Source organism: Schistocerca gregaria, chromosome X (assembly GCF_023897955.1).
Source record: "Schistocerca gregaria isolate iqSchGreg1 chromosome X, iqSchGreg1.2, whole genome shotgun sequence".
NCBI classification, from domain to species: domain Eukaryota; kingdom Metazoa; phylum Arthropoda; class Insecta; order Orthoptera; family Acrididae; genus Schistocerca; species Schistocerca gregaria.
Genome location: NC_064931.1, coordinates 63908977 through 63935999, shown reverse-complemented (window position 1 = coordinate 63935999; position 27023 = coordinate 63908977). Strand labels below are relative to the sequence as shown.

Below are 27023 nucleotides of genomic sequence, written 5' to 3'. Positions count from 1 at the left end.
CTACGTCATTTGCTACGACCCAGCAAGGTGCCATATTCAGTTACTATAAGTATTCTGAACAAATAATATTGTGAATCATGTACCGTCAGGAGCTACGTTCATCATTAATGGGTTAAGTATCAAAGTGATTACGTCTGCTTTCTGAATTCTAATTCCTTGTCATGTTCCAGACCTCACATCAGTATAGTGCTTCCCTCCTCACGCCAGTCTGTGTGAGCTAAAAGGCGTGCATTTTGGCACGGTGTTAGCTCTTCAGCCAACACAACATTGGCGACGAGTAAAAACGGTGTTCTTTCCTATACTGACATATATCGTTGATCCTGCCCTGATTTAATTGTGTAATGGCTTCGCCACAATCTCCAGATGTACTGTCAGAATTTTATCTCTTACAGAATCAGCAAACGCAAGCATTACTGGATGCCCTTGGACAACTCGTCCAGGGTCAACGTGCAATGCAAAACGATGCAGCAGCCGCCGCTTCACCGCTAATGCAGCCACAACACGCAGTTGCACCTTTTGATGCAGCACTGGAGAGCTGGACTGAGTGGTCACGCCAATTTGGCTTTCATCTCGCCGCCTACAGAATTCAAGGTAACGAGCGGCAGCCTTTTCTTTTGTCGTCCGTCGAAGTGCAAACCTACCATGTGACAGTCAAATTATTTCCCCGATGCGACATAGCAACTCTGTCCTACGAAGAAATTTTGTCAGCATTAGATGCCTGTTTCAAACAGTCAATGTAGTTGTGAAACGGTATACCTTCTTTCGTACAAAATGTACGGCAGGTCAGACTAATCGAGAGTGGTTTGCAACCTTGCAAGGCCTTACTAGGGGTTGGGCTTTTGAGTGTCAATGTGGACTCCCATATTCAGATACTATGGTACGTGATGCAATTGCACAGAACGTTTCTGATGTTCGTATAAGGGAACAGATTTTGAAAATAGCCAATCCCTCCCTTCAACAAGTGATGGACATATCGAATCGACAGGACACATTTGACTTTGCTCAGGAATCATTTGAAACTTCGCCGCCCGTGTGTCAGGTTAACCGGCCCGCCGGGCGAATTGCACGGAGCAGTAAACAGCTCTCGCACCAAGCCGCGCCGCTGCCGCCAGGCTCTCAGCCACGTGTGCCGCGCCGGCAAGCAAATGCAGTGCTCAAATCATGCCCGCGGTGCGCTACTAAACATTCGCGTGCGAATTGACCGTCACGCCTAGCTATTTGCTTTTACTGTAATAAAAAAGGACATGTTCAGAGTGTTTGCCAGAAACAGCTCAGATCGGAAACTCAAAACCATTCCGGGCCCTTTGCTTCGCGCCGGAATCGAACCAAGGATATTCAGGCTCGCGAACCTTGCCCATGGAAATTCATGTAGTTCATTCCACTCTGCCCAGTGCCACTCTCTCTAACAGTGACTGTGTTCGTCCCAAAAATAGTGTGCGTCGACATCGCCGGAACTCCCGTCAAGTCGCAAGTGATTATGTACCAGTGTCAGTTCACGTTGCACGAGGCAGTCGCTCTTGTCGTCAGCAGGAGAATAAACTTTTTGTAGACTTGGACATTAACGGCAAAGTGATACCATTCCAGCTCGATACCGGAGCTGCAGTTTCACTGGTCAATCAAAACACTTAGAAACTGCTGGGCACACCTCCGTTGCGTGCCGCAAATGTTAAGTTTACTAGCTATTCAGGTCAAGAGATCCCTGTGTTAGGACAGTGCAGCCTTCTTGCAACATACAAAGGACAAACAAAACTTGCGTCATTTTACGTCCTTCGTTCTTCTTATGCAGTGAACTTGTTCGGTTTCGATTCATTTCAGTTGTTTAACTTGTCTATAGTAAATCATGTCCTATCAGTGAACCTGACTGTGCTTTCAGACAGTGTTTCTCGTCTGCGAAGAATTTGCAGACAGTTTTGCCCCGGGCCTCGGTTGCGCTAAGAACACATTTGGAACCGAAAGTAAATGCGCAAACGAAATTTTTCAGAGAGCGCAATGTTCCCCACGCATTGCATGATGAGGTTGCAAAAACATTACACGATTTGGAATCACAAGGTGTAATTGAACGTGTGCAGGCTTCTCTCTGGGCAGCACCCTTAGTAATTTTGCCAAAACCTTCGGGAAAATTGAGACATTGTGTGGACTTCAGGGCAACAGTGAATCCACAACTAGTGATTGCAACTTTTCCTTTACCCCGCCCGGAAGATCTTTTTGACAAACTGTGCCCGGGTAAATATTTTTCGAAGTTGGACCTAGCAGATGCGTACTTGCAAATACCGATGGACGAAGAATCCCAGTGCGTTTTGGTGGTTAACACACACCTTGGTTTGTATCAATTCCAACGACTGCCATTTGGGTGTGCATTAGCCCCTGCATTGTTCCAGCAATATCTACAAACTCTTTCTGCATCGGTCCCTAACGCAGCAAACTATCTGGACGATATTGTGATCTCCGGAAAGACTGGAGAAGAACATTTAGCCACTCTCACAACATTATTTCAGGTCTTGGGACAAAATGGTCTTCACTTACGGAAGGACAAAGGTGTGTTTTTTGCTCGTGACTTGCCATATCTGGGCCATGTACTCAATGTCCAAGGAATACATCACAGTCCCACGCACATCATTGCCATACAAGATTTGCCTTCGCGGCAGAATTTGTAGCAGCTACATAGTGTACTGAGAAAAATTAACTATTATCACAGATATGCGCCGTATGCCTCTTCCATTTCAGCTCCGCTTCATCGCTTACGCCGTAAAGGTGTTTCGTTAGTCTGGACGATGGCATGCGAACGCCCCTTTCGCCAGTTCAAATAAGAGTTGCTTTCCAATACTTTCCTTACGCCATTCGATCCCCGGAAGCCCCTTTTGTTGATGGTGGATGCATCGGATTTCGGGATCGGTGCTGTGCTTGTGCACAAAGATGGCTCGCACGATCGCCCTATTGCCTTTGCGTCCAAATTGCTCTCGTCTGCGCAAAGAAATTATTCACAGATCGAGAAAGAAGCATTGGCTCCCGAATTTGGTGTTACAAATTTTCATGACTTCTTGTATTGTCGTCGCTGTACCATAATCACAGACCACAAACCTTTGACATCGCTTTTTCAACCGAACAAGCCTGTACCTCCACGTACAGCGCAGAAATTCATTCGCTGGTCTATTTTCCTCTCGCAGTACCGCTACGATATCTTGTATCGGTCCACTGCTAAGCACGGAAACGCCGATGCGTTGTCCCGTTTGCCTGTTGCTGAGGACAGGGCATTCAATTCGTCCGAACTTGCTTGAATGTTCATTGATCCGGAAACCGATGACGTGGTCGAATCGTTTCCGCTTGATTTTCGTTGTCTAGCTACAGCCACTACTGTCGACCCTGCCCTGGCTCCCGTTCTGCGTTTTGTTGCTATGCAATGGGCCTTGTCAATGTCACGGATCGGGGAACAGTTGGTTCGCCGATTTTTTGCACACAAGGAGAGACTTTTTGTTCGACGTCGTGTTTTGCTGTTGCGTTCTGATAATGATCAGTCCAGGGTCGTGATCCAACGTTCGTTACAGTCCTCTGTCTTAAAGCTTCTCCACTAAGGACGTTGGGGTATAGTGAGAACGAAACAACCTGCTCGTCAGCACTGTACTTGGTTCGGAATCGACGCCGCAATTACGTATATGTGCTCTTCTTGCATGGTGTGTGCCGAACAACAATCAGCACCACCGCATAAATTCTTTGCATGGCCAAAAGCCACTTTCCCTTGGCACGCTTACACATCTATTTTGCTGCTTGATTCTGGAATGCTCGATGGTTGGTTGTGATACAGTAATTTTCCTTTTGTTGTCCGGATGTCTTCCACGACATCATCTGCCACCATCCAAGCGTTAACTGCTATCTTTTGCATTGTCTTCCACAGACAATAGTTTCCAACAATGGCCCACAAGTCATGTCCGCAGAATTTTTCATTCTGGAATGCCAGTGGTATTCAACATTTGAAGACCGCGCCATTTTCGCCACAGTCAAATGGTGCCACTGAACAATTGGTCAGGACTTTCAAGTCACAGAAGTTGAAGTTGAAAGAATCGCACTCTCGGGAGGACTCGAGTAGTAGGGCAACCTTCATGTCACCCCACTCTCCATTTTTACAAATTTATTCAAGATGGCGGCGATGACGTCATCCAAGATGGCGGCATGTAGACTTGGCAAAATCGCATTATGTCATCCAAGATGGCGGATTTTGGCGGGAGAAGAGTTCAATTGTGCTATGTCCACTAACCTAACCTCAACCTCGGCGGGAATTTTGAATTTTGGCGGGGAAAATAGGCCAATTGTGCTACGTCCACTAATCTAAGCCACCAGAAGAAAAAATGGCTGGAAGTCTGAATTCCAACAGGATAATGCATGCAAAAACAGTACTTGTCTTTTTATTATTATTGATTACCATTTATTAACATTCAATATCATTTATTATTATTTATTATCATTTATTATTATTATTTATTATTATTATTATTGACCTGCCTTCACTAGAAAATTCCATCCAAATTCCAACACGATAATGGCTGCAAAACATTACTTTTTTCATTATTATTCATTATCATTCATTGTCATTTATTATCATTTTTATTATTTATTATTATAGGCCTACCTCCAATAGAAAATTGCCCCAAATTCAAATTCGAACACGATATTGTCGCGAAAACTGTACTTATATTTATTATTGTCATTTATTACTTATTCAAGATGTCCGATTTTCCCAGTGAGAGAGCCATTATCCTTACATGCATAACAAAAACCTATCACAAGTTCAAATGCCAACACCATAATTGATCACACGTACGAACTTTCTCCGTCACTTGTCTTTTTTCACTGGTATCCTATCAGAATCGCTTCAAATAATAAGCTGCACTTATAGTAACGTAATTTACGTGCTTTGATTTTGCAGGAGCGAAGGGACTTAAGACTTTATTTCAAGCAGTACGATCATCACTTGTTCTTCAACACAGTCAGCACACACATCGTTGATATCGTAGTGCAGTCGCCACGACGTCCGCGCTCCAACTGAAGTAGTTCAAATCCTCGCCACCCCCTTGCCAGCGCACAGAGACACTGCCGACGTCTGTCACGTGAGGCGGCCGGCCACTAGAACTGGAGGCGAGCCCAGCGATCGCTCCCATGTCGTAAACATGTTTTCGCAGGACACGCTGGAACTTGCCAAGTTTGACGTCACAGCGGCCCCTTGACCGCTCACCACGTGTATTCGTCGCCTCCGCACGTTTCCCGCCATAATTGTCTGCCTCGGAGCTGAAACACACGACGGTCGACCGTTCGCTGCCAAAGTTGTTTTCCTCAGCACGTTCAAACCCGTCGATGCCAACCGCTCATCGTCCACCATGTGTCCCTGTGCGAGCGAAAAGGCAATGCTACACCTTTGGCGGCAAAAGTTTGCTCGACAGTGTAATCCGCCATGACTATATAACAGCACGTTTGGACCACACTAGAACGCCCGTTAATTGACTTGCTACGCGCGCACGTAATAACTGTACAATCGCTACGCCTCCGCCTCACTTACGTCACACACCCTCCATACTTGCGAGTCCGCAGCTCGTGGTCGTGCGGTAGCGTTCTCGCTTCCCACACCTGGGTTCCCATGTTCGATTCCAGGTGGGGTCATGGATTTTCTCTGCCTCGTGATGACTGGGTGTTAGTTAGGTTTAAGTAGTTCTACGTTGTAGGGGACTGCTGACCATAGATGTTAAGTCCCATAGTGCTCAGAGCCATTTGAACCATACACACGACGGACATAGCCTTCTGTAAACACCTGGAAAATGACTCTTTATTTCAGACATTACGGTCATGCAGGTGTGTCCCAACTGACTTCTCCATGCTCACACAGCGAAACTCCAGAGCGCAGCTGAGGTACACGCGGCTGGCTGAGCCCGCTCCATCGGCAGCTCCCTGGCTGGCAGACGTCAAGCGACCAGCGGTGCCTGCACACCCCCACGGCCACTGCGCCAGGTAGGTGGCGAGCGGCATCTCAGAGTTCGACTACGTAACCATCTTTCCGTGACCGCGAGCACTTAATTCCAGACATGATGGAACCTGTCGACCGCGTGCCGGACAAAAGATACATTTGGCGCCAGAGTTTGACCGACAGTGGAATCCACCATGATGGTATAACAGCGCGTTTGCTCGGCGCGAGAACGCTCGCTAATTCACTCTCACCACCCCGCTATATTAAAGAACTGAATTTACAATTTCATATACCTATGCAAACGTGTTCAACTCCCTAATTTCAACTGCTTTTCGAGGACCAGACTGCCACCTCCTACTCCTAGGAACGAGTGCCAAGTTTGAAATCCGCCAATAAACAAAGCTCACTTTCGCTTCCTCCACCAACCTAACAAAATTGTTTCTAACTAAGCCACCAGCACTCAATCTCTTCCAACACGTTTCTGGTAAACGGACTCACCCTGCATTAGCTTCATGGACGGAGGAACGAATTTACTTTATTTAGGAATCGAGTATATGTATCAAAACTACATGTCCCACATCCTACAGACCTGCAAAACACTCCTACGTAACTCATTTATATTATACACACGGTTGCTAATTGTAAACAGATAAAAATAACTCATAGCACAGCCTACAGACATGCGAACTGCTCGTAAATAATGCAAAACATTTACCTCCAAACAGCCAAACAACTGCTAATTTTCGAAAATAATTTCAGTGCATAGGCTGATGGAAGGAGGAAGAAGTGTACGTTACTTATTTGCGACATATCTTTTTGAAATTTTTGCTTCTCATAGGTTTCGATATGTAACGCTCACATAAGGCAGTTTCTGAACTCCAGTAGTGCACTACATGTGGCAACACAACCACACCCATCAACATATTCATTCCAATCCAGACCTCTAACTCCTCGACAGATAAATTTGTCCATTTATTTGTTGACTCACTCACAGTCTGACCAGATTGCACTTTTTGCGCAAAAACCACTCAGACTGCGCTGTGCTGCTCGGGGAAGTAAAGAAGGGCTGCACTCTATTTATTTGGAGCCCTTTTATTAGGTGGTGGAGTATATTTGTCACAAAACATCTGCACTGATCCGACTGTGGTCATCTGGCACAGGCCACAAACACGTAAACAACTCCTAATTTCACCACACAATAGCAAACAGCTCTTAAATAATGCAGTACACAATATCAGCAGACGAGCTCTGTACTCTTAAATTCTCCAAATAATGCACCGCACAGTGCACAGACATGCTCGCAAAATAGTGCAACAGACGCGCCCAAACAACCTCAGCTGCCAAACCGACCGAAAGTCTCTGCTCAGCCTCCCCCAAACATGACCTCAACACAGTCGCATTCGCACCTAACACCAGAGAAATTGATATTGCCTATGCGCCTTAGATTACGCTCCAAGGCAGATAGAGAGCATGCGCGGGGAAGCCAAGTTCAGCTGCCGAGCACTTGTGACAGCCGACACATGTGAAAGCTGCATTGTTCTTCTCATGTATACCGCCGGAGTCTCAGGTCTGGACCTGCCTTCACGTCTATTGTCAGAATAGCTCATAGCTCGTTGACACAAACGATTAACGCGGCCAGGAAAACATTTACTACTCGCATGCAACCGAGATGGTGACGGAAAACCAATCACTCTGATCTGCACTGCAGGCGCTTCTAATCATTGAGAACACTCTATTTTTTCGAATAACTTATTTAACCATACAGTGTATCTATCACGCTATCACAAAACACCAATCCCAGATGTGCCCTGGACCATGTTGCACAGCCCACAGACACACACCCAATCATAATTTCAGTACACACTATAGCAAACTGCTGCTAAATAATACATCACACAGATGTGTAGATACGCTCAGTACTCATAAACTATCCTAATAATGCATAGCAGGTAGGAAGCTGTCCTTTATTTAAAATCATAAATGTTATGTTATCGACTGTAAGAATATGATGTACAAGGTGCAAGGTATAGTTTCCTGTGAGAGGCCGTGCATCAGCCTATGTTAATGTCTGTTTAGAATTAGACAATGACTTCGAAGTCGCGGCAGAAAGACGAAATGCTCGGCAGTGTCCAAAGCGTGTTAGAAAACACTATTTGAACAAGGGCCAGAGGCAGCTTCTCATTCACTTAGAGTATGGGTGATCAAACTTTAAAGGGGTCTCTGCAGTGTGTGTGTGTATATTTAATATGATCTTCTTCATACAGGCATCTGCAGTTTGAGGTGTTGGATTTGGCGAGCTGTTAGGAATTCTTGTATGGTTGCACTCTGAGTTATTCGGGGGGAGTATTGTGAATTCCGTTTGTCTGCGCTGGAGGTGGATCGCATTGGTGCCTTCATGACTATTTCACTGTTTGATGGTAGAGGATAAAGATAGTGTTGAGGATCTGTTGTACTTGTGCCTAGTTTGAGGCGTACAACATTGCACGCAATTCCAGCGAATGGTCAAAACAAGGACCTGTTGTAGTAACTGAGATCGTTCTGTTTATAGATAGGTTGCAGAAGGTGAAAGATATGTCTTTCTCTAACTTAAATTGCAGAGATCAGATGGGTGAAGATACAGGGTGTTTCAAAAATGACCAGTATATTTGAAACGGCAATAAAAACTAAACGAGCAGCGATAGAAATACACCGTTTGTTGTAAAATGCTTGGGACAACAGTACATTTTCAGGCGGACAAACTTTCGAAATTACAGTAGTTACAATTTTCAACATCAGATGGCGCTGCAAGTGATGTAAAAGATATAGAAGACAACGCAGTCTGTGGGTGCGCCATTCTGTACGTCGTCTTTCTGCTGTAAGCGTGTACTGTTCACAACGTGCAAGTGTTCTGTGCACAACGTGCAAGTGTGCTGTGGACATCATGGTTTATTCCTTAGAACAGAGGATTTTTCTGGTGTTGGAATTTCACCGCCTAGAACACAGTGTTGTTGCAACAAGACGAAGTTTTCACCGGAGGTTTAATGCAACCAAACGACCGAAAAGCGATACAATAAAGGATCTGTTTGAAAAATTTCAACGGACTGGGAACGTGACGGATGAACGTGCTGGAAAGGTAGGGCGACCGCGTACGGCAACCACAGAGGGCAACGCGCAGCTAGTGCAGCAGGTGATCCAACAGCAGCCTCGGGTTTCCGTTCGCCGTGTTGCAGCTGCGATCCAAACGACGCCAATGTCCACGTATCGTCTCATGCGCCAGAGTTTACACCTCTATCCATACAAAATTCAAACGTGGCAACCCCTCAGCGCCGCTACCATTGCTGCACAAGACATATTCGCTAACGATATAGTGCACAGGATTGATGACGGCGATATGGATGTGGGCAGCATTTGGTTTACTGACGAAGCTTATTTTTACCTGGACGGCTTCGTCAATAAACAGAACTGGCGCATATGGGGAACCAAAAAGCCCCATGTTGCAGTCCCATCGTCCCTGCATCCTCAAAAAGTACTGGTCTGGGCCGCCATTTCTTCCAAAGGAATCATTGGCCCATTTTTCAGATCCGAAACGATTACTGCATCACGCTATCTGGACATTCTTCGTGAATTTGTGGCGGTACAAACTGCCTTAGACGACACTGCGAACACCTCGTGGTTTATGCAAGATGGTGCCCGGCCACAGCGCAGGGCCGACGTCTTTAATTTCCTGAATGAATATTTCGATGATCGTGTGATTGCTTTGGGCTATCCGAAACATACAGAAGGCGGCGTGGATTGGCCTCCCTAATCTCTATTCGCCAGACATGAACCCTTGTGACTTCTTTATGTGGGGAGACTTGAAAGACCAGGTGTACCGTCAGATTCCAGAAACAATTGAACAGCTGAAGCAGTACATCTCATCTGCATGTGAAGCCATTCCGCCAGACACGTTGTCAAAGGTTTCGGGTAATTTTATTCAGAGACTACGCCATATTATTGCTACGCATGGCGGATATGTGGAAAATATCGTACTATAGTGTTTCCCAGACCGCAGCGCCATCTGTTGTTGACAATTGTAACTGATGTAATTTAGAAAGTTTGTCTGCCTGTAAATGTACTGTTGTCCCAAGCATATTGCAACAAACGGTGTATTTGTATCGCTGCTCGTTTAGTTTGTATTGCCATTTCAAATATACCGGTCATTTTTGAAACACCCTGTAAATGCATACGCATCTATGTTTAGAAAGGGAGAATGCTTTATTATTATTAAGTGAGTTTTGGCAGGAGTGAATATGGTTTTACATATGCGAGTGGAAATTGTGAGTGAAGGGTGAATGATGTCGAGTTTTCTGGCTGGGGGAGACACTGTTTACATGTCCTGTTGGGATCTGAGCTATTCAGGAATCCATTTTTGCACTGTATGTCGTTAGACAATAGCTGGAGAGCAGGTATAGGGAGAGCCCACTTCAGCATTCTGGTCCTGGGCTGAGTGGATGGCTGTTCAGATGGACAGCTATGTGGCTTTGACATACCGCCGGCGGCGCTCGTACACTCGCTTTGTAAGGCGCTATTGGATTAGTTTGAGCATTTAGTACTTGTTTCGGTGGTTATTGGATTAAGAACTGTAATACTGAAGATCATGTCCTCAGCGGCACCGCTGTGTAATTGAGTAAGTGTGTTTACATGTTTGAAGATATGTTTCGCGAATGGTGATGTTAAGCTGATGGTGCAGTTTCGCTACCACTGTAAAAAAAGTAGCTGTCTGCTGCTGAAAGAAAGAAAGAAAGAAAGAAAGAAAGGGATGACCTTGCCCCCAGACCTGATGGATGAGTTATTAGATAAGAGCAAGTGATAGTTGAATGATGCTATGTGTTCGGATATAGGAGTCTCTAAACGGCGGGGCGAAATTTTTTTATGTGGAAATTAATGCAATCTATAGAAAGTGATATCCGACCGCTAGTGACAACAGTTAAGAGCGGAAAAATAGGTACAAATCGAGCGCTGGCAGAATGTTGTGGCAATGGTAATAATATTTAATTAAAGGTGGAGCTGGTAAATATGGACCAGGCTTTAAATATTGGTGTGATTGTGGTATGTGCTTGATGCTCTGTGTAAAAGTTTGACTCTTTAATTGCGTTTGATATTTCTGGGTGTGTAAAATTAATTTTACTGTTGAAAGTGCGAGAACGATGAGTTGATTGGTGTTTAGATAGAGGCTACGTTTGTAATTCGAAAAGAGGGGATGAGAATGGTAAATTGATTGATTGGGCATGGTTTGTGGGGTGATACGAGTGTCAATATAGAGTTGAGGACGTTTGCGTATGTTGATGATGGGACGGGTGTCAGGTTAGGTGCAGTGGGAGGTGTAAATTAGATCTTACTTTTAAAAAAAAGTTGTAAAGTAAGAATAATATTGAGAAGGTTTTAGATGGCTGGTCACACAAGGCGAGAGCAGGGATGTGTAGTTATGTTTAGTTAAAGGGCAGTGTGATGTCGTGTGAGGAGCAATGCACAGTGTCATAGGAGGTAAAGACATGTGCTGCTATGATGTGTCTAGCGTATGGAGGCTGTGCTTTGATAATTATGCTGCGTTGATATAAGGTTGACTCTCACCCGCGTTCGGTGGTCGCGGCTCGGGATCGTGGTCCTGGACGGACGTATGTGGGTGCTTTGACCACTGACGAGCGCGTTGACCGCGCCAACTCACGCTTGTGGAAGCCGAGCAGGGACTGTGCGAGGTCTGAAATCAGACGGATGGGTGACTTCACGATCCTGTGGGCAGGGTCCAGAGTGGGGGTACCAGCGCACGTCTGCAGAGTTATTTTGCGAGCGGATCTGTCCGGCGTTAAGTGCTCGCGGTCGCGGAAAGATATTTACATAGTCGGACTCTGAGACGTCGCTCGCCGCCTACCTGGCACGCTGACCGTGGGGGTGTGCAGGCACTGCTGACAATGGAGCGGGCTCAGCCGGCTGCGTGTACGTCAGCTGCGCTCTGGAGTTTCGCCGTGTGAGCATGGAGCTGTCAGTTGGGACACACCTGCATGACCGTAATATCTGAAATACTCATTTTCCAGGTGTTTGCAGAAGGCTATGTCCGACGCGTGTATGGTGGGTGTGTGACGTAATCGGGGCGGAGGCGCAGCGATTGTACAGTTATTACGCGCGTGCGAGAGCGAGTCAATTAGCGGGCGTTCTAGTGCGGTCCAAACGTGCTGTTATATAGTCATGGCGGATTACACTGTCCAGCAAACTTTTGCAGCCAAAACTGTAGCACTGCTTTCTCGCTCGCACAGGGACACATGGTGGACGATGAGCGGTTGGTATCGACGGGTTTGAACGTGCTGAGGAAAACAACTTTGGCAGCGTACGGTCGACCGTCGTGTGATTCAGCTTCGAGGCAGACAATTTTGGCGGGAAACGTGCGCAGGCGACGAATACACGTGGTGAGCGGTCAAGGGGCCGCTGTGACGTCAAACTTGGCAAGTTCCAGCGTGTCCTGCGAAAACATGTTTACGACATGGAGCGATCGCTGGGCTCGCCTCCAGCTCTAGTGGCCGGCCGCCTCACGTGACAGACGTCGGCAGTGTCTCTGTTCGCTGGCAAGGGGGTGGCGAGGATTTGAACTAATTCAGTTGGAGCGCGGACGTCGTGGCGACTGCACTGCGATATCAAAGATGTGTGTGCTGACTGTTGAAGAACAAGTGATGATCGTACTGCTTGAAATAAAGTCTTCAGCCCTTCGCCCCTGCAAAATCAAAGTACGTGAATTACGTTACTATAAGTGCAGCTTATTATTTGAAGCGATTCTGATAGGATACCAGTGAAAAAAGACAAGTGACGGAGAAAGTTCGTACGTGTGATCAATTATGGTGTTGGCATTTGAACTTGTGATAGGTTTTTGTTATGCATGTAAGGATAATGGCTCTCTCACTGGGAAAATCGGACATCTTGAATAAGTAATAAATGACAATAATAAATATAAGTACAGTTTTCGCGACAATATCGTGTTCGAATTTGAATTTGGGGCAATTTTCTATTGGAGGTAGGCCTATAATGATAAATAATAAAAAATGATAATAAATGACAATGAATGATAATGAATAATAATGAAAAAAGTAATGTTTTTCAGCCATTATCGTGTTGGAATTTGGATGGAATTTTCTAGTGAAGGCAGGTCAATAATAATAATAAATAATAATAAATGATAATAAATAATAATAAATGATATTGAATGTTAATAAATGGTAATCAATAATAATAAAAAGACAAGTACGGTTTTTGCATGCATTATCCTGTTGGAATTCAGACTTCCAGCCATTTTTTCTTCTGGTGGCTTAGATTAGTGGACATAGCACAATTGGCCTATTTTCCCCACCAAAATTCAAAATTCCCGCAGAGGTTGAGGTTAGGTTAGTGGACGTAACTTAATTGGACTATTGTCCCGTCAATATCCGCCATCTTGGATGACGTAATGCGATGTTGCAAAGTCTACATGCCACCATTTTGAATAAATTTGGCAACAATGGAGAGTGGGGTGACGTGAAGGTTGCCCTACTACTGACATGTTATTGCTCTTTTTTTTTCCTCGTATCGCTCTCAGCCCCGAGATGGTCGCTCGCCGGCTGAATTGCTCCACGGTCGCCATCATCGAACCTCGATGTTTTTTCAACATCCGCCTCATCAGGTTCCTGTGCAGCGGCAGATACCTGCTTTTGCCCCATGCGACGTTGTCTACTACCGCCACTATCGAGGTTTACGTCGTTGGCTCGAAGGGCGCATTCTTCGCTGCCTCAGACGCGCTATGTATCTGGTTTTGGGGGCCTCTTGTGAGGTGCGCCGGCATCTCAATCAGCTGCGCCTCTGTCGTCGCACGGAATCTGCCGCTCGCCGTCTGCTTTCAGCGACAGTGCCGTTCGGTCAGCCCCCCGGGAACCCATCTACTGGCTCGCCTCAGCCCCAGGTGTTACCGACGCTGCCTTCCAGTTTGCCCCATGGCGACGCGCCGCCGCCGCCTGTTCTCCCGCCAGCGACGCCCACAGTGGACGCTCCGCTGCAGGTGCCGGGCGCCCCCCTGGGTCACACGCCGCCGATCGCTCCCCGGGGCCAGTTGTCCTCCGACATGGAACTCTCGCCTGCTCCGGACCATATGTCGTCTTCGCCCGTCGGATGCCCAGGCCCGATGGAGGTCGACTCTTCGGCCCCTCCTGTCTCTCTACGGGCGCATGCACCGCATGTTGGCGTGCACCCTGGAGTAAGTTTTCAGGCGTTCCCTAGCTCCCCGCGATCCGAATGGCAGGGTGCGGTTCTGAATTCTAATTCCTTGTCATGTTCCAGACCTTACATCAGTATAGTCCTTCCCTCCCCACGCCAGCCTGCGTGAGCTAAAACGCGTGCATTTCGGCCCCCTCTAGTAACACGGTGTTGGTTCTTCAGCCAACACAAAAGAAACATAAATTTTTTTGCAGCAATTATTGCTCTTTTCCCAAATTATTCGGAATTCCGGAAGAAGCACTCTTTATGGAGGTCTTAAAGCAAACTGATACTACGAAATAAGTATTAAATCCTTTTGCAGCATCTAATTCAAACGCTACTTCCCTAGCTTGTTGGATAATAACATTAGATTGGCAACAGGTACTTTTCACATTGAGACAGATGTGCTATAGGAAACACAGTAATAAGCTGTGGAAATTAAAAACGATCCTGTGACCAAGTATGACTTTAAGGATACAGGGTACTTTTCTGGCTCAATATTGTGTAAAAATCAACACCTATTTCTTTCAGACACTGTTTATAATGTATTTGTTTTACAGATTTTTTTGTTGATATCAGGTAATGCAGCACACTTTCTAAACAGATTAGAAGTATTTTGAATATTTTTGAACCTGCTTAGTGTTATTTTTTTAAAAATCACAAAGAAATTGATGCAATTTTGTTTTCCAAAGTGCTTCCTCCAATTGAGGTACCATTTAATCCAATGTTATACATTTGAAGGAGACCAAATATTTACCAGATGTGCATGACATGATGGCTGAGGTACTAGACCTATTTAATTCCACCTATGACGTACATTACAAAGATAAAAAAAATATCACGTCTACATTTTTATTTTTTTCCTAATAAAACTTTTATTTTTTCTATAATTTAGTTCATTGTGGAATAAACCTTAGGTGTACTACGTAAGTATGGACTATTGCATGTTACAGAAAAAGATTAGAGCAGTGCTTTATAAACTTCAGGAAATATTTGTACCTGACTTCTGAAAAATACAACTTCTGGAAAATTGCGATTGAAGATATGAGTCCAATTAAACTGTGCCTCAGAAGATTCCTGAAGCATAGTCTTCATCCTCCAGCATTTCTTCATCTTAAAGCTTCCTCTTGCCATTCCTTTTAACACTTCATGCTTCTTTGGTAACTTGAAGAGCGAATCTTTCAGCTTCATGCACCCGTTAACTGTCACACACAAGCATTTGATCTTCAATATTAGAGCCACATTTTATGCCTAAATTTCTCAGGACTTCATACCTTCCTATGACGCCATCATTGAAATATATCACTGCATCTAGTACACCAACTTTCAATGTATTTAGTACTACAAAAACATTCTTGTGTTATCTTTCCTATATGCAATGGATGAAACCTTCATTTGAGGTGCCCCCATGAAGACATTTACTAAGCAAAACGGGGTCACTCAGGTCTCTAAAAATTGGTTTTATTTCATTCCTAACAGGCACAGGGAGAGAATGCTTATGATGGTTGCGCCATACAGCTTTTCTCATTGCAGTAACATCATTCAGAGGCGCACTTCGTCTAATGGCCAGTCGATAATAACTCTGAAGGTCTTTTTCAGTTTCTGTCACACTGCCTCGGCAAGACAGAGATTTTACATCAGATAGCTCACTGCCTCGTGATGCCTGGGTGTTGTGTGATGTCCTTAGGTTAGTTAGGTTTAAGTAGTTCTAAGTTCTAGGGGACTGATGACCATAGATGTTAAGTCCCATAGTGCTCAGAGCAATTTGAACCATCAGATAGCAACTTTGCTTTAATTTTTCTTCGTAGCTTCTTCAAACTATCACCCACCGTCTTGCACATGTCTGCAACACTCCAGTTCTGTTACTAAGGTATCACCATAAACAATGAACTCATTAACTTTATTGAAAGCTTCAGAGTCCCCATCGCCTAAATACTTCATATATCTAACGTTATTGACTGGCACCGACCTCTAAAATATTTTTGAAGCTCCATCAAACTCCATACCTTCACTGTAACCATCATAGTTCTTAGAGCACTGATATTCAATATGTCCTTCAGTGTTACCATGGCGGGTGTGGCAGTACTTAGATAAGCACTCAACATCAACATCAACAGCTTTCCCATTCTCTATAGAAGTGGCGCTTACAATACCATTCAAGGAACTATGTCCTCGATGTGGACATGTCCCATCAAGTGCAACAGCAATGTCCCTGGTTCCACTAATATTTAGTTTCTTCTACTGCAGGATCTACACAGAACAAGTAATTTTGACGCTAAACTCTTCCTGCTTCTTTGTTGTTCAGTTATTTTCAGGCAGCCTACAACATCACATTGTTTACATTTCGGCACTTCCTTTACCGTGTAGTACGTAAAGAAATATGAATGTTTTAGTTGGACCACTTTTTTCGCTTTGTGATAGATGGCGCTGTAATAGTCACAAACGTGTAAGTACGTGGTATCACGTAACATTCTGCCAGTGCGGACGGTATTTGCTTCGTGATACATTACCCGTGTTAAAATGGACCGTTTACCAATTGCGTAAAAGGTCGATATCGTGTTGATGTATGGCTTCTGTGATCAAAATGCCCAACGGGCGTGTGCTATGTCTGCTGCTCAGTATCCTGAACGGCATGATCCAAGTGTCCGGACCGTACGCTGGATGGTTATGTTACTTAAGGAAACAGGAAGTGTTCAGCCACATGTAAAACGTCAACCACGACCAGCAACAAATGATGATGCCCAAGTAGGTGTTTTAGCTGCTGTCGCGGCTAATCCGCACATCAGTAGCAGACAAATTGCTCGACAATCGGGAATCTAAAAAACGTCGATGTTGAGAACGCTACATCAACATCGATTGCACCCGTACCATATTCCTATGCACAATGGATTGCATGGTGACGACTTCGAACGTCGTGTACTGTTCTGCCACTAGGCACAAGAGAAATTACGGGGCGATGATAGATTCTTTGCACGCATTCTATTTAGCGACGAAGCGTTATTCACCAACAACGGTAACTTAAACCGGCATAATATGCACTATTGGGCAACGGAAAATCCACGATGGCTGCGACAAGTGGAACATCAGCGACCTTGGCGGGTTATTGTATGGTGCGGCATTATGGGAGGAAGGATAATTGGCCCTCATTTTATCGATGGCAATCTAAATGCTGCAATGTATGCTGATTTCCTACGTAATGTTCTACCGATGTTACTACAAGATGTTTCACTACATGACAGAATGGCGATGTACTTCCAACATGATGCATATCCGGCACATAGCTCTCGTGCGGTTGAAGCGGCATTGAATAGCATATTTCATGACAGGTGGATTGGTCATCGAAGCACCATACCACGGCCCGCACGTTCACCGGATCTGACGTTCCCGGATTTCTTTCTGTGGGGAAAGTTGAAGGATATTTGCCATCGTGATCGCCGGCCTATGTGGCTTAGCGGTTCTAGGCGCTTCAGTCCGGAACCGCGCTGCTGCTACGGTCTAAGGTTCGAATCCTGCTTCGGGCATCGACGTGTGTGCCGTCCTTAGGTTAGATAGGTTTAAGAAGTTCTAAGTCTAGGGGGACTGGTGACCTCAGATGTTAAGTCCCATGGTGCTTAGAGCCATTTGAACCTTTTTTTTGTTTGTTTTTGCTATCGTGATCCATCGACAACGCCTGTCAACATGTGTCAGCGCATTGTCAATGCATGTGCGAATATTACGGAAGGGTAACTATTCGCTGTTGGGAAGAATGTCGTTACACGTATTACCAAATGCATTGAGGTTGACGGACATCATTTTGAGCATTTATTGCCTTAATGTGGTATTTACAGGTATTCACGCTGTAACAGCATGCGTTCTCAGAAATGATAAGTTTACAAAGGTACATCTATCACATTGGAACAACCGAAATAAAATGTTCAAACGTACTTACGTTCTGTAGTTTTCTTTAAAAAATCTGTTACCAACTATTCGTCTAAAATTGTGAGGCATATGTTTGTGACTATTACAGCGCCATCTATCACAAAGCGAAAAAAGTGGTCCAACTAAAATATTCATATTTTTTTACGTACTACATGAATATGTAATAAAAAATAGGGGTTCCTATTTTAAAAAACGCAGTTGATACCGTTTGACCTATTCGGGAGGACGACGGTTCAATCCCGTCTCCGGCCATCCTGATGTAGGTTTTCCGTGATTTCCCTAAATCGTTTCAGGCAAATGCCGGGATGGTTCCTTTGAAAGGGCACGGCCGATTTCCTTCCCAATCCTTCCCTAACCCGAGCTTGCGCTCCGTCTCTAATGACCTCGTTGTCGACGGGACGTTAAACACTAACCACCACCACCACCACCACCACCCTTTGACCTATGGCAGCGCCATCTAACGGGCCAACCATAGCGCCATCTGGTTTCTCCCTTCAAGCTAGACAAGTTTCTTTCTTTTTATTTTTTTCGTTTAACGCTTATTTCGTAAGACATTTGGCCCAGTCACGATCAATGGACCACCCTGAATATCAATGTAATCAGGAAAGACTATAGAATTTAATGAAGTCATAAAAAAATTCGATTTTTCCACCATTTATAAGTACCCTGCATCCTTAAGCAGATTGATAAGTCCTCAAAGCTTATCCCTGCATAGCATAGTAAAGCAAGCACTGCAACTGTACTTACCATTTTAAAGCACTTATTTGTGCGAAAGGGCGTTTTCAGCAGTTATAGAAATGAAAAGTAAATACTGAAGCAAACTCAATATTGCTAGTGATTTACATTGTGTACTTCCTTCTACTCACCCAAGAACTGAAAATCTTTCCAACAATGTACAAGCTTGTCGATCACATTGATTGATTTGTTTTTTATTAACAAATGTGTGTGCAAATCGTATATGTACAAAATGACACATTTATACCATAAAGTTTATGAACTTTTTTTGCTCTTAAAACTCTTAGTCGGGCGAATAATTGCGACAAGTCGGCCAGTATCGCGCACATTCGAAGCTCTTTGTGTGAACTGTCTTCTGTTTCAGACTGTTCGCAATCTCACCGATCTGTCAGCAGTCGCCATTTTTCTTCTATTCATTGCGATGTATTCCAACAGACTCAATTATTTTCACGTTATTTGCTACAATCAAGCGTCGTGTTTGAAACTGTCTATCCCTGTTACGAGTAGAGCCCGAATAACACGCAAATGCGTGTATTGACCATTTTACGAAATAAATGCATAAGTCGAAGAATTTTTTATTGAATATCTTGCATTTAGAAATTTATATTGGATACAAATCATTTACCTGTGTTCAATGGAGATGTTGCAATAACTTGCATAGGCATAATAGGTACTCTCTTTACTCATGTTTGACACAACCTAAAATGCTCAATGCGTTTTTGAAATGTCGTTTTTCTCTACTAATTGCTTAGTGCTACAATACCTTTAATGGCCAGTCGTATAATCTCCGGTTAGCAGCCGATTAAGCTCTGTTCTCGGAATAGTGCGAGAAACCGGAGAATAAACTCGAAATAACTTAACCGGTGATTTCTGGCCTGTTACCGAGCTTAACCGGGGATAACTTTTCAAGATGCAGGGATAATGACAGATGCAAACAGCAATGACGAAATTTTGGCTGAACTATTCATGAGAATGAGGAAGGAAAAGAGAGACGGCACCTATTCGGAATTTATATTCAGATTTTGCATATCAAAGGAAGCCATACTTCGTCTTTTCAAATCTATACTGAGAAACTGGAGCATACGTCTACATACACACTCCGCAATCCACCATACGGTGCGTGGCGGAGGGTACCTCATACCACAACTAGCATCTTCTCTCACTGTTCCACACCCAAACAGAACGAGTGAAAAATGGCAGCCTATATGCCTCTGTACGAGCCCTAATCTCTCTTATCTTATCTTTGTGGTCTTTCCACGAAATGTAAGTTGGCGGCAGTAAAATTGTACTGCAGTCAGCCTGAAATGCTGGTTCTCTAAATTTCCTCAGTAGTGATTCACGAAAAGAACGCCTCCTTTCCTCTAGAGACTCCCACCCGAGTTCCTGAAGCATTCCCGTAACACTCGCGTGATGATCAAACCTACCAGTAACAAATCTAGCAGCCCGCCTCTGAATTGGTTCTATTTCCTCCCTCAATCCGACCTGATAGGGATCCCAAGCGCTCGAGCAGTACTCAAGAATAGGTCGTATTAGTGTTCTATAAGCGGTCTCCTTTACAGATGAACCACATCTTCCCAAAATTCTACCAATGAGCCGAAGACGACGATCTGCCTTCCCCACAACTGCCATTACATGCTTGTCCCACTTCATATCGCTCTGCAATGTTACGCCCAAATATTTAATCGACGTGACTGTGTCAAGCGCTACACTACTAATGGAGTATTCAAACATTACGGGATTCTTTTTCCTATTCATCTGCATTAATGTACATTTATCTATATTTAGCTTTAGCTGCCATTCTTTACACCAATCACAAATCCTGTCCAAGTCATCTTGTATCCTCTTACAGTCACTCAACGACGACACCTTCTCGTACGCTACAGCATCATCAGGAAACAGCTGCACATTGCTATCCACCCTGTCCAAAAGATCATTTATGTAGATAGAAAACAGCGGGCCCACCACACTTCCCTGGGGCACTCCAGATGATACCCTCACCTCCGATGAACACTCGCCATCGAGGACAACGTACTGGATTCTATTACTTAAGAAGTCTTCGAGCCACTCACATATTTGGGAACCAATCCCATATGCTCGTACCTTAGTTAGGAGTCTGCAGTGGGGCACCGAGTCAAACGCTTTCCGAAAGTCAAGGAATATGGCATCCGTCTGATACCCTTCATCCATGGTTAGCAAGATATCATGTGAAAAAAGGGCGAGTTGTGTTTCGCAGGTGGGATGCTTTCTAAAGCCGTGCTGATGCATGGACAGCAACTTCTCTGTCTCAAGGAAATTCATTATATTCGAACTGAGAATATGTTCGAGAATCCTGCAACAAACCGATGTTAAGGATATTGGTCTGTAATTTTGAGGACGGACAGGTGAGACTATTTCTGTTTTTTTAACAATACTGTTTATTTGTAGTAGTATGCATTCGATTTCAGTACCTCGTAAATTCTGTCCTGTTATTTGTGTAAAGCAGGTACATTAGAATGACGGTTCATACAAAATCATTCTTCTTTATCTGTCGTGTGTTACAACTGTTGCAGTAGCGAAAAGGACTGCTTCGTTTTATATAGTAGACAGTGTGGTAATAGACTTAACCAAATCAAAAGACCATGCCAGTTATGTGTACTACTTGTATTAACAGCTTTTTCTGTTTTTTTTACGAAACATGGATTTTTTGCGTTGCAAAACGTACTGGTAAAACAGCAGTGTGCCAGTTTCATCGATAGCAGATTATATAGGGTGTATCAAAAAGTCATCAGATTTGGCACGTCTATTTTTGAGAACCTTTTAAACAAGTACAATGAATTTTGTATGTTGGTGAACGGGAAACTCAGTTTTTATTTTTCATACCTTTTCATACGTGTTCAGTATGTCGGCATATGTCAATGCGGTTTTCAAATTTTCCCACACTGTAGTGAGCATATCATGAGTTACACCTTCCACAGCTAGTGTTATGTGATGCCTCAGTTCATTCGTTGTTGTTGGTAAGGAATGCACATAAACAGTCTTTCTTATATCTGTACAAGAAATAATTACATACAGTCAGGTCCGGTGACCTCAGAGGCCAGTGGCCGCAGCTCATGGTCTAGTAGCCCGTTGATGCCTCTGGATCATGGGGTCCTGGGTTCGATTCCCGGACAGGTTGGGATTTTCTTTGCCTGAGGAGTGGGTGTTTGTGTTGTTTTCATCATTTCATCATCATCATCTTCATAATCATCATCTTCATAATCATCATCTTCATAATCATCATCTTCATAATCATCATCTTCATAATCATCATCTTCATAATCATCATCATTCGTGACAGTGCTAGATTGGAGTGTGTAAAAATTGGGACTTTCTGCGGGCACTGATGATCTTGCAGTTGAGCGCACCGCAAACCAATCATCATCATTATCATCACCATCATCACTGGAGACCAGTAATGTAAGGCTGAATCATTTGGTACAATGCGACCGATCCATCGTTCAGTAGTCCTCTGTTTTAAACATTCCTACACTTACAGATGCCAGTGTGGCAGTGCCCCATCCTGTTGGTAAATGAAGTCGTTTGAACCAGTCTCTAACTGGGGGAAAAGAAAGTTCTCAACCACATCAAGATATATGCTTGTTGTAACAGTGTTCTCAGCAACGAAAAATGGACCATGCACCTTTTCCTGTGAAACTGCAAAAAACAGATTAAATTTAGGAGAGTCCCTCTAATGTTGTACAACTTCAAGTGGTTGTCCCATATCCCAAATTCTCACATTATAGACGGTTCATTTTTCCATTTAAATTGAATGTTGCCTTATCACTAAATACCGAGTGTGGAAGAAAACTGTTATCCGCCATCTTCCCAAGAATGAAATTACAGAACTCCACACGCTGTTGTTCGTCACCTTCATGAAGAGCTTGCAGGAACTGAATTTTGTATGGTTTCATGAGTAAACGTTGACGCAGCACACACCAGACGGACATCGGAGGCATGTTGAGCTGTCAAGCTGCACATCAAATGAATTTCTGCAGGTTCCTTGTGAAACAAACACAGTTTTTACTAGAACTAAAGTGGGTGCACACTGCTGATACCTATCAGGAACCATGTAAAACTCAAGTATGTTATTTCCTACAGCTCTTTGTTCGTGCACATGTCACAAATAATGTAATTGTTATGAATTTTTTAAAATCAGATGATGCTTTTTGATACACCCTGTATTGTTCCACTGTTTTCTATTGGGAATGCTCATTTTTGTAAATGTCAGAACATTATCAGAATAACTTTCCGTTTTTTAATGAAAATATTAGGATCGCAGGCCCAACAGTTCAGAACAAGAACGTTGTCTCTCACCAACCATTTTGCACTGAAACCACTGAACTATTTGTTCTTACTCAGGCTAAGATTAAGAAAAAAATTAGTTTTTTTTTTAATAAGCAAAGGTGATGCTTCCCCAGCTACAGAACGTAGCTGTTGTTCCTCAGTTATTAGTGTTATCAATATAAGCCCACTCATATTTATCATAAAATAATAGCTATATTTGTATGTTATAAGATCATAATAGGAAACTAGTTATTGAATCTGGATAGTAGTATCACGTGGAAGAGGTGCCTGGCATGCTATGTTTTTAACTTTCCTTGAATATCAAGTTATTTTCAGTGTTCTTCTTCTTTATGTAAAACTGTAGCTAGTTGAAGGTAACTTAACCTAAATTGTCTTATACTGTACTTATGTGAAGTACCATTTTTCTGAAATTGCTGGCCTATTATGACTGTTTAATGTAAACCAAAAGTTTGATAGCACACTAGTGGCCCTAGTTCATTTAGCCAAATCTATAGCCGAAAATATTGTTTACTCTTATGTCCCATTGGGACAGTAACTTTCCATCTTTTAGTCAATGCTTCAGAGCAACAAAAATGTCCAACACCTAGCATGATTCCCATAAACATGTAAACTATTTGTGTTTACTCAAGTAAGTTTAACACAGTAAGATTAACCCGAAAGTCAGATTTTTTAAAGAAAGCTATAGCATATAGCTGTTGTACCTCTCAGTTATTTGTATTATCCACATAACCACATACATATTTATCATAAAGCAATTATTTCTGTGTTACAAGAACATAGGTACTTTCCATTCAGCTAAAAGGAATCTTTATTTATTGAATCTACGCAATCATAACAGTGGAAGGAATTGCTGGCAAATTATGTATTTAAAATTCTCTTAAATTGTCTCATGTTATTCTTTTTTGCTTTCAGGAATGACTCTGTTTTGACAATGAACTACCTACTCAGATATTTTGCCTCTGGTGATTTCTTTCTGTCCACTGGAGACATCATTGTTATTGGCAAAGGGATAGCCAGCACGATTATTAACAGGATGTGTATGGCATTGGACAACATGCACAAGAGACATTTTTTTTTGAATTATTTCAGTTCTTTGATGTATTTAAAAAATGAAATAAACAAATGTATATGGATTAATACATTTTTATTCTGAAATAATTTGTATTAATTTCTATTTTCTGATCCTAATTTTGAGCTTTATGATCATTTTTTAACCAATACAGTGTTCTTTCCTTCTCTGGTTCATGTCAAGCTACTTTTGAAGTAGCAGCATCTGAAACTCTGCTAACTCTTTCACATTTGAGAACAGATATCTTTATTGTGAAAGCAAAACTGACAGATCTAAGCTGAGACAACAAAAAAAGAAGGAAGCATGCAGTGATGGTGTCACACCCCCGGTATTTCTCCTTCCCCTCCCAGATAACATGCAAGTGCAGAGATGACTGGAGAAGCCAAAATTTACATTTATGGTGATATAACAATAACGGCAGCCTCCAATTTGATGTGTACTATAAGTACATTTCTACCCCAGAATCATAAAAAAGATAATGGTTGGTCATTGTAAATTTTGTCATCTCACTCTTCATAAATAACACAATATAATTAATAATCACCACATCATAGAAACGTGATTTATATATGCCAAACAATCGTTCAAATGGCTCTGAGCACTATGCGACTTAACTTCTGAGGTCATCAGTCGCCTAGAACGTAGAACTAATTAAACCTAACTAATCTAAGGACATCACACACATCCATACCCGAGGCAGGATTCAAACCTGCGACCGTAGCGGTCATGCAGTTCCAGACTGAAGCGCCTAGAACCGTATGGCCACATCGGCCGGCCTACATGCCAAAAAACCGCAAAAGTGGATGCCGAAATAGTGTCAGTAATTCATTGCTGCTGCAATAAACTAATCATTCTAGGGCGTAAATACAACAGCAAGCTAACCAGTAACGCCCTTCAGAATTTTCACTCAAATCAATCTCTTTTGTGACTGTGTTGTCACCGTTTGTTGGAGAGGCCAAAAAGACCAACTATTTCACAAAGCAGACCAGCTTCCGTTTATGTGCCTACTTAAAATTCACTATCTACCATACAGCTACCTTTGATGTAATACTACCATGCAGAAATGTTGCATCTGAATGGAAGTGACTGTGGCGTCCTTCTGTTAACAACTTCATACAATTGTGTATTTCATTGCACACAATTGGAACTTAACAGTCGACATATGGGGGCCACCAATCTGTAGCCTCTGCTACCTTAGCTGTGCATAACATTTGTATGGTTCTTTCTTTAATAATAATAATAAATAATAGTAATAATAATATGTCTATTGTAGCTGCTCTGTTGATCTATGTGAAATTGTTTGTGAATGGAAACTATTACACATTTTTTCTTATACTTTTTTTCTGAAATCTAGAAAGATCTCTCACTGGTCATATAACAAATACCTAATCATTCTATTAAATTCAAGATATACATATAAGCACCCTACTAATTTAGTTAAATGTTTTGTATTAATATTTTCCTGAATGAAATTGCAGCAGTTTTCATGTTTTCTGCTATACTCTTGAACCCATATGCAGTATCTACCACCCTCGAAGTATCTTCAAGCGAAAAGTTTTGTAATCTGTAATGCTAACACTCATGTTTGACACACTATTTACGCAGTTAATATGAAATGACATACACGAAAATACCCAGAGTACTCTTCACTTATTGCCAACTTAACTGGATGTGAACGCTATTCCAGGAATAACTAACTGAGGAATAAAATGGCAATGTACAATGTGCACTCCAAGTTAACCTATTCTTCAGTTAGCCAGCCTGGAATTATCCCAAGATTGTACAACTAGCCCTAAAACAGTTTCATTTTCCTCGATATATACGAGTGACGCATTTACAGATGAGCATCTATCTGCATAATGTGCAGTCTCGAATCTATGTTTCTTTCGTGTCAAATTTATAGATTGCAACTTTTTGGCATGATGCCCGCGAACTCGTAGGTTGGCATCTCTGAACTGGAGACAGATAAAGATTCCCCTCTCACGTTACCCCTCGCTGCAGTGATAATGGTGCTGTCTCGCTTTCTTTCATCTGCACGCTATTGTAATAAGACACTAATTTCAAATGACCATACTGTAACAAATACTCTACCACTCATAATCAAATGAATGTGGGAACATCAATATAAATTTTTGTACAACTATGAAGATACTGATCACTCTTACCAGTATTGCAAGATGAAGCCTTGTCCCAAAATTAACTGAAGAGAAAATTTTTAAGAATGGACATCATTCTTGTGGTTGTTGTATGTGCAGTTTTAGTTAGTTGCTTACCTCAAAGGCATGTGTAATGCAGAGGGAGTGTTGTTTAGCAGCCATGTTTGTAAGAGGCGGAATATGAACTTGGCTCCACATTGGTGGTGCCAACCCACAGTGCATGCACTTCCTGACGAGTGAAACTGGTGCCCGTCAGCCAACGTTTTGGATAAAAGCATATGCCAAAGTGAAGTAAATGCAAATATAAATATAAAACGGAATTATGATAATACGTATTTTTATTGTTTTTTGCTTCATTGGGCCATTTTGGACTTGTGGCAGTTCATTAATACCTGCATGTTTAAGATATGATAGTGTATGGAAATTGTGGCTGTAATAATGAGTCTACACGAATCCATGTTACTTCTGTGCAGTATTTATACCGTAGTGGCTGATCGACCCAAGGCTCATGCACCACCTTTATGTTGGCAGTGCTGAGAGAGAATTTATTACATACGGATTTCCCTTTTCACAAACGTCCCCCCTCACCAAATCCTTACTACTTTACCTTCAAAACACCCCTCCCCCGCCCCAAGACAATGAGCTAATC

The 27023-nt window shown here is 43.0% G+C and overlaps 1 protein-coding gene across 3 annotated transcripts; it reads left to right on the top strand.

Annotated features, from left to right (window-relative positions):
- The first annotated feature begins 154 nt into the window (after nucleotides 1–154).
- LOC126298995 (uncharacterized) lies at nucleotides 155–24307 on the top strand. 3 transcript variants are annotated; one of them, XR_007552704.1, is made up of 2 exons: nucleotides 155–591; nucleotides 24062–24307. XR_007552704.1 is itself a non-coding variant. In XM_049990621.1 (2 exons), the coding sequence occupies exons 1-2, from the start codon at nucleotides 13581–13583 to the stop codon at nucleotides 24065–24067; spliced, it is 600 nt and encodes a 199-aa protein (XP_049846578.1). In that variant the 5' UTR covers nucleotides 13243–13580; the 3' UTR covers nucleotides 24068–24307. The 3 variants fall into 3 exon arrangements, 1 of the variants encoding a protein (XP_049846578.1); XR_007552703.1 differs by lacking the exon at nucleotides 155–591 and adding an exon at nucleotides 12569–12681; XM_049990621.1 differs by lacking the exon at nucleotides 155–591 and adding an exon at nucleotides 13243–14174.
- Nucleotides 24308–27023: the final 2716 nt, after the last annotated feature.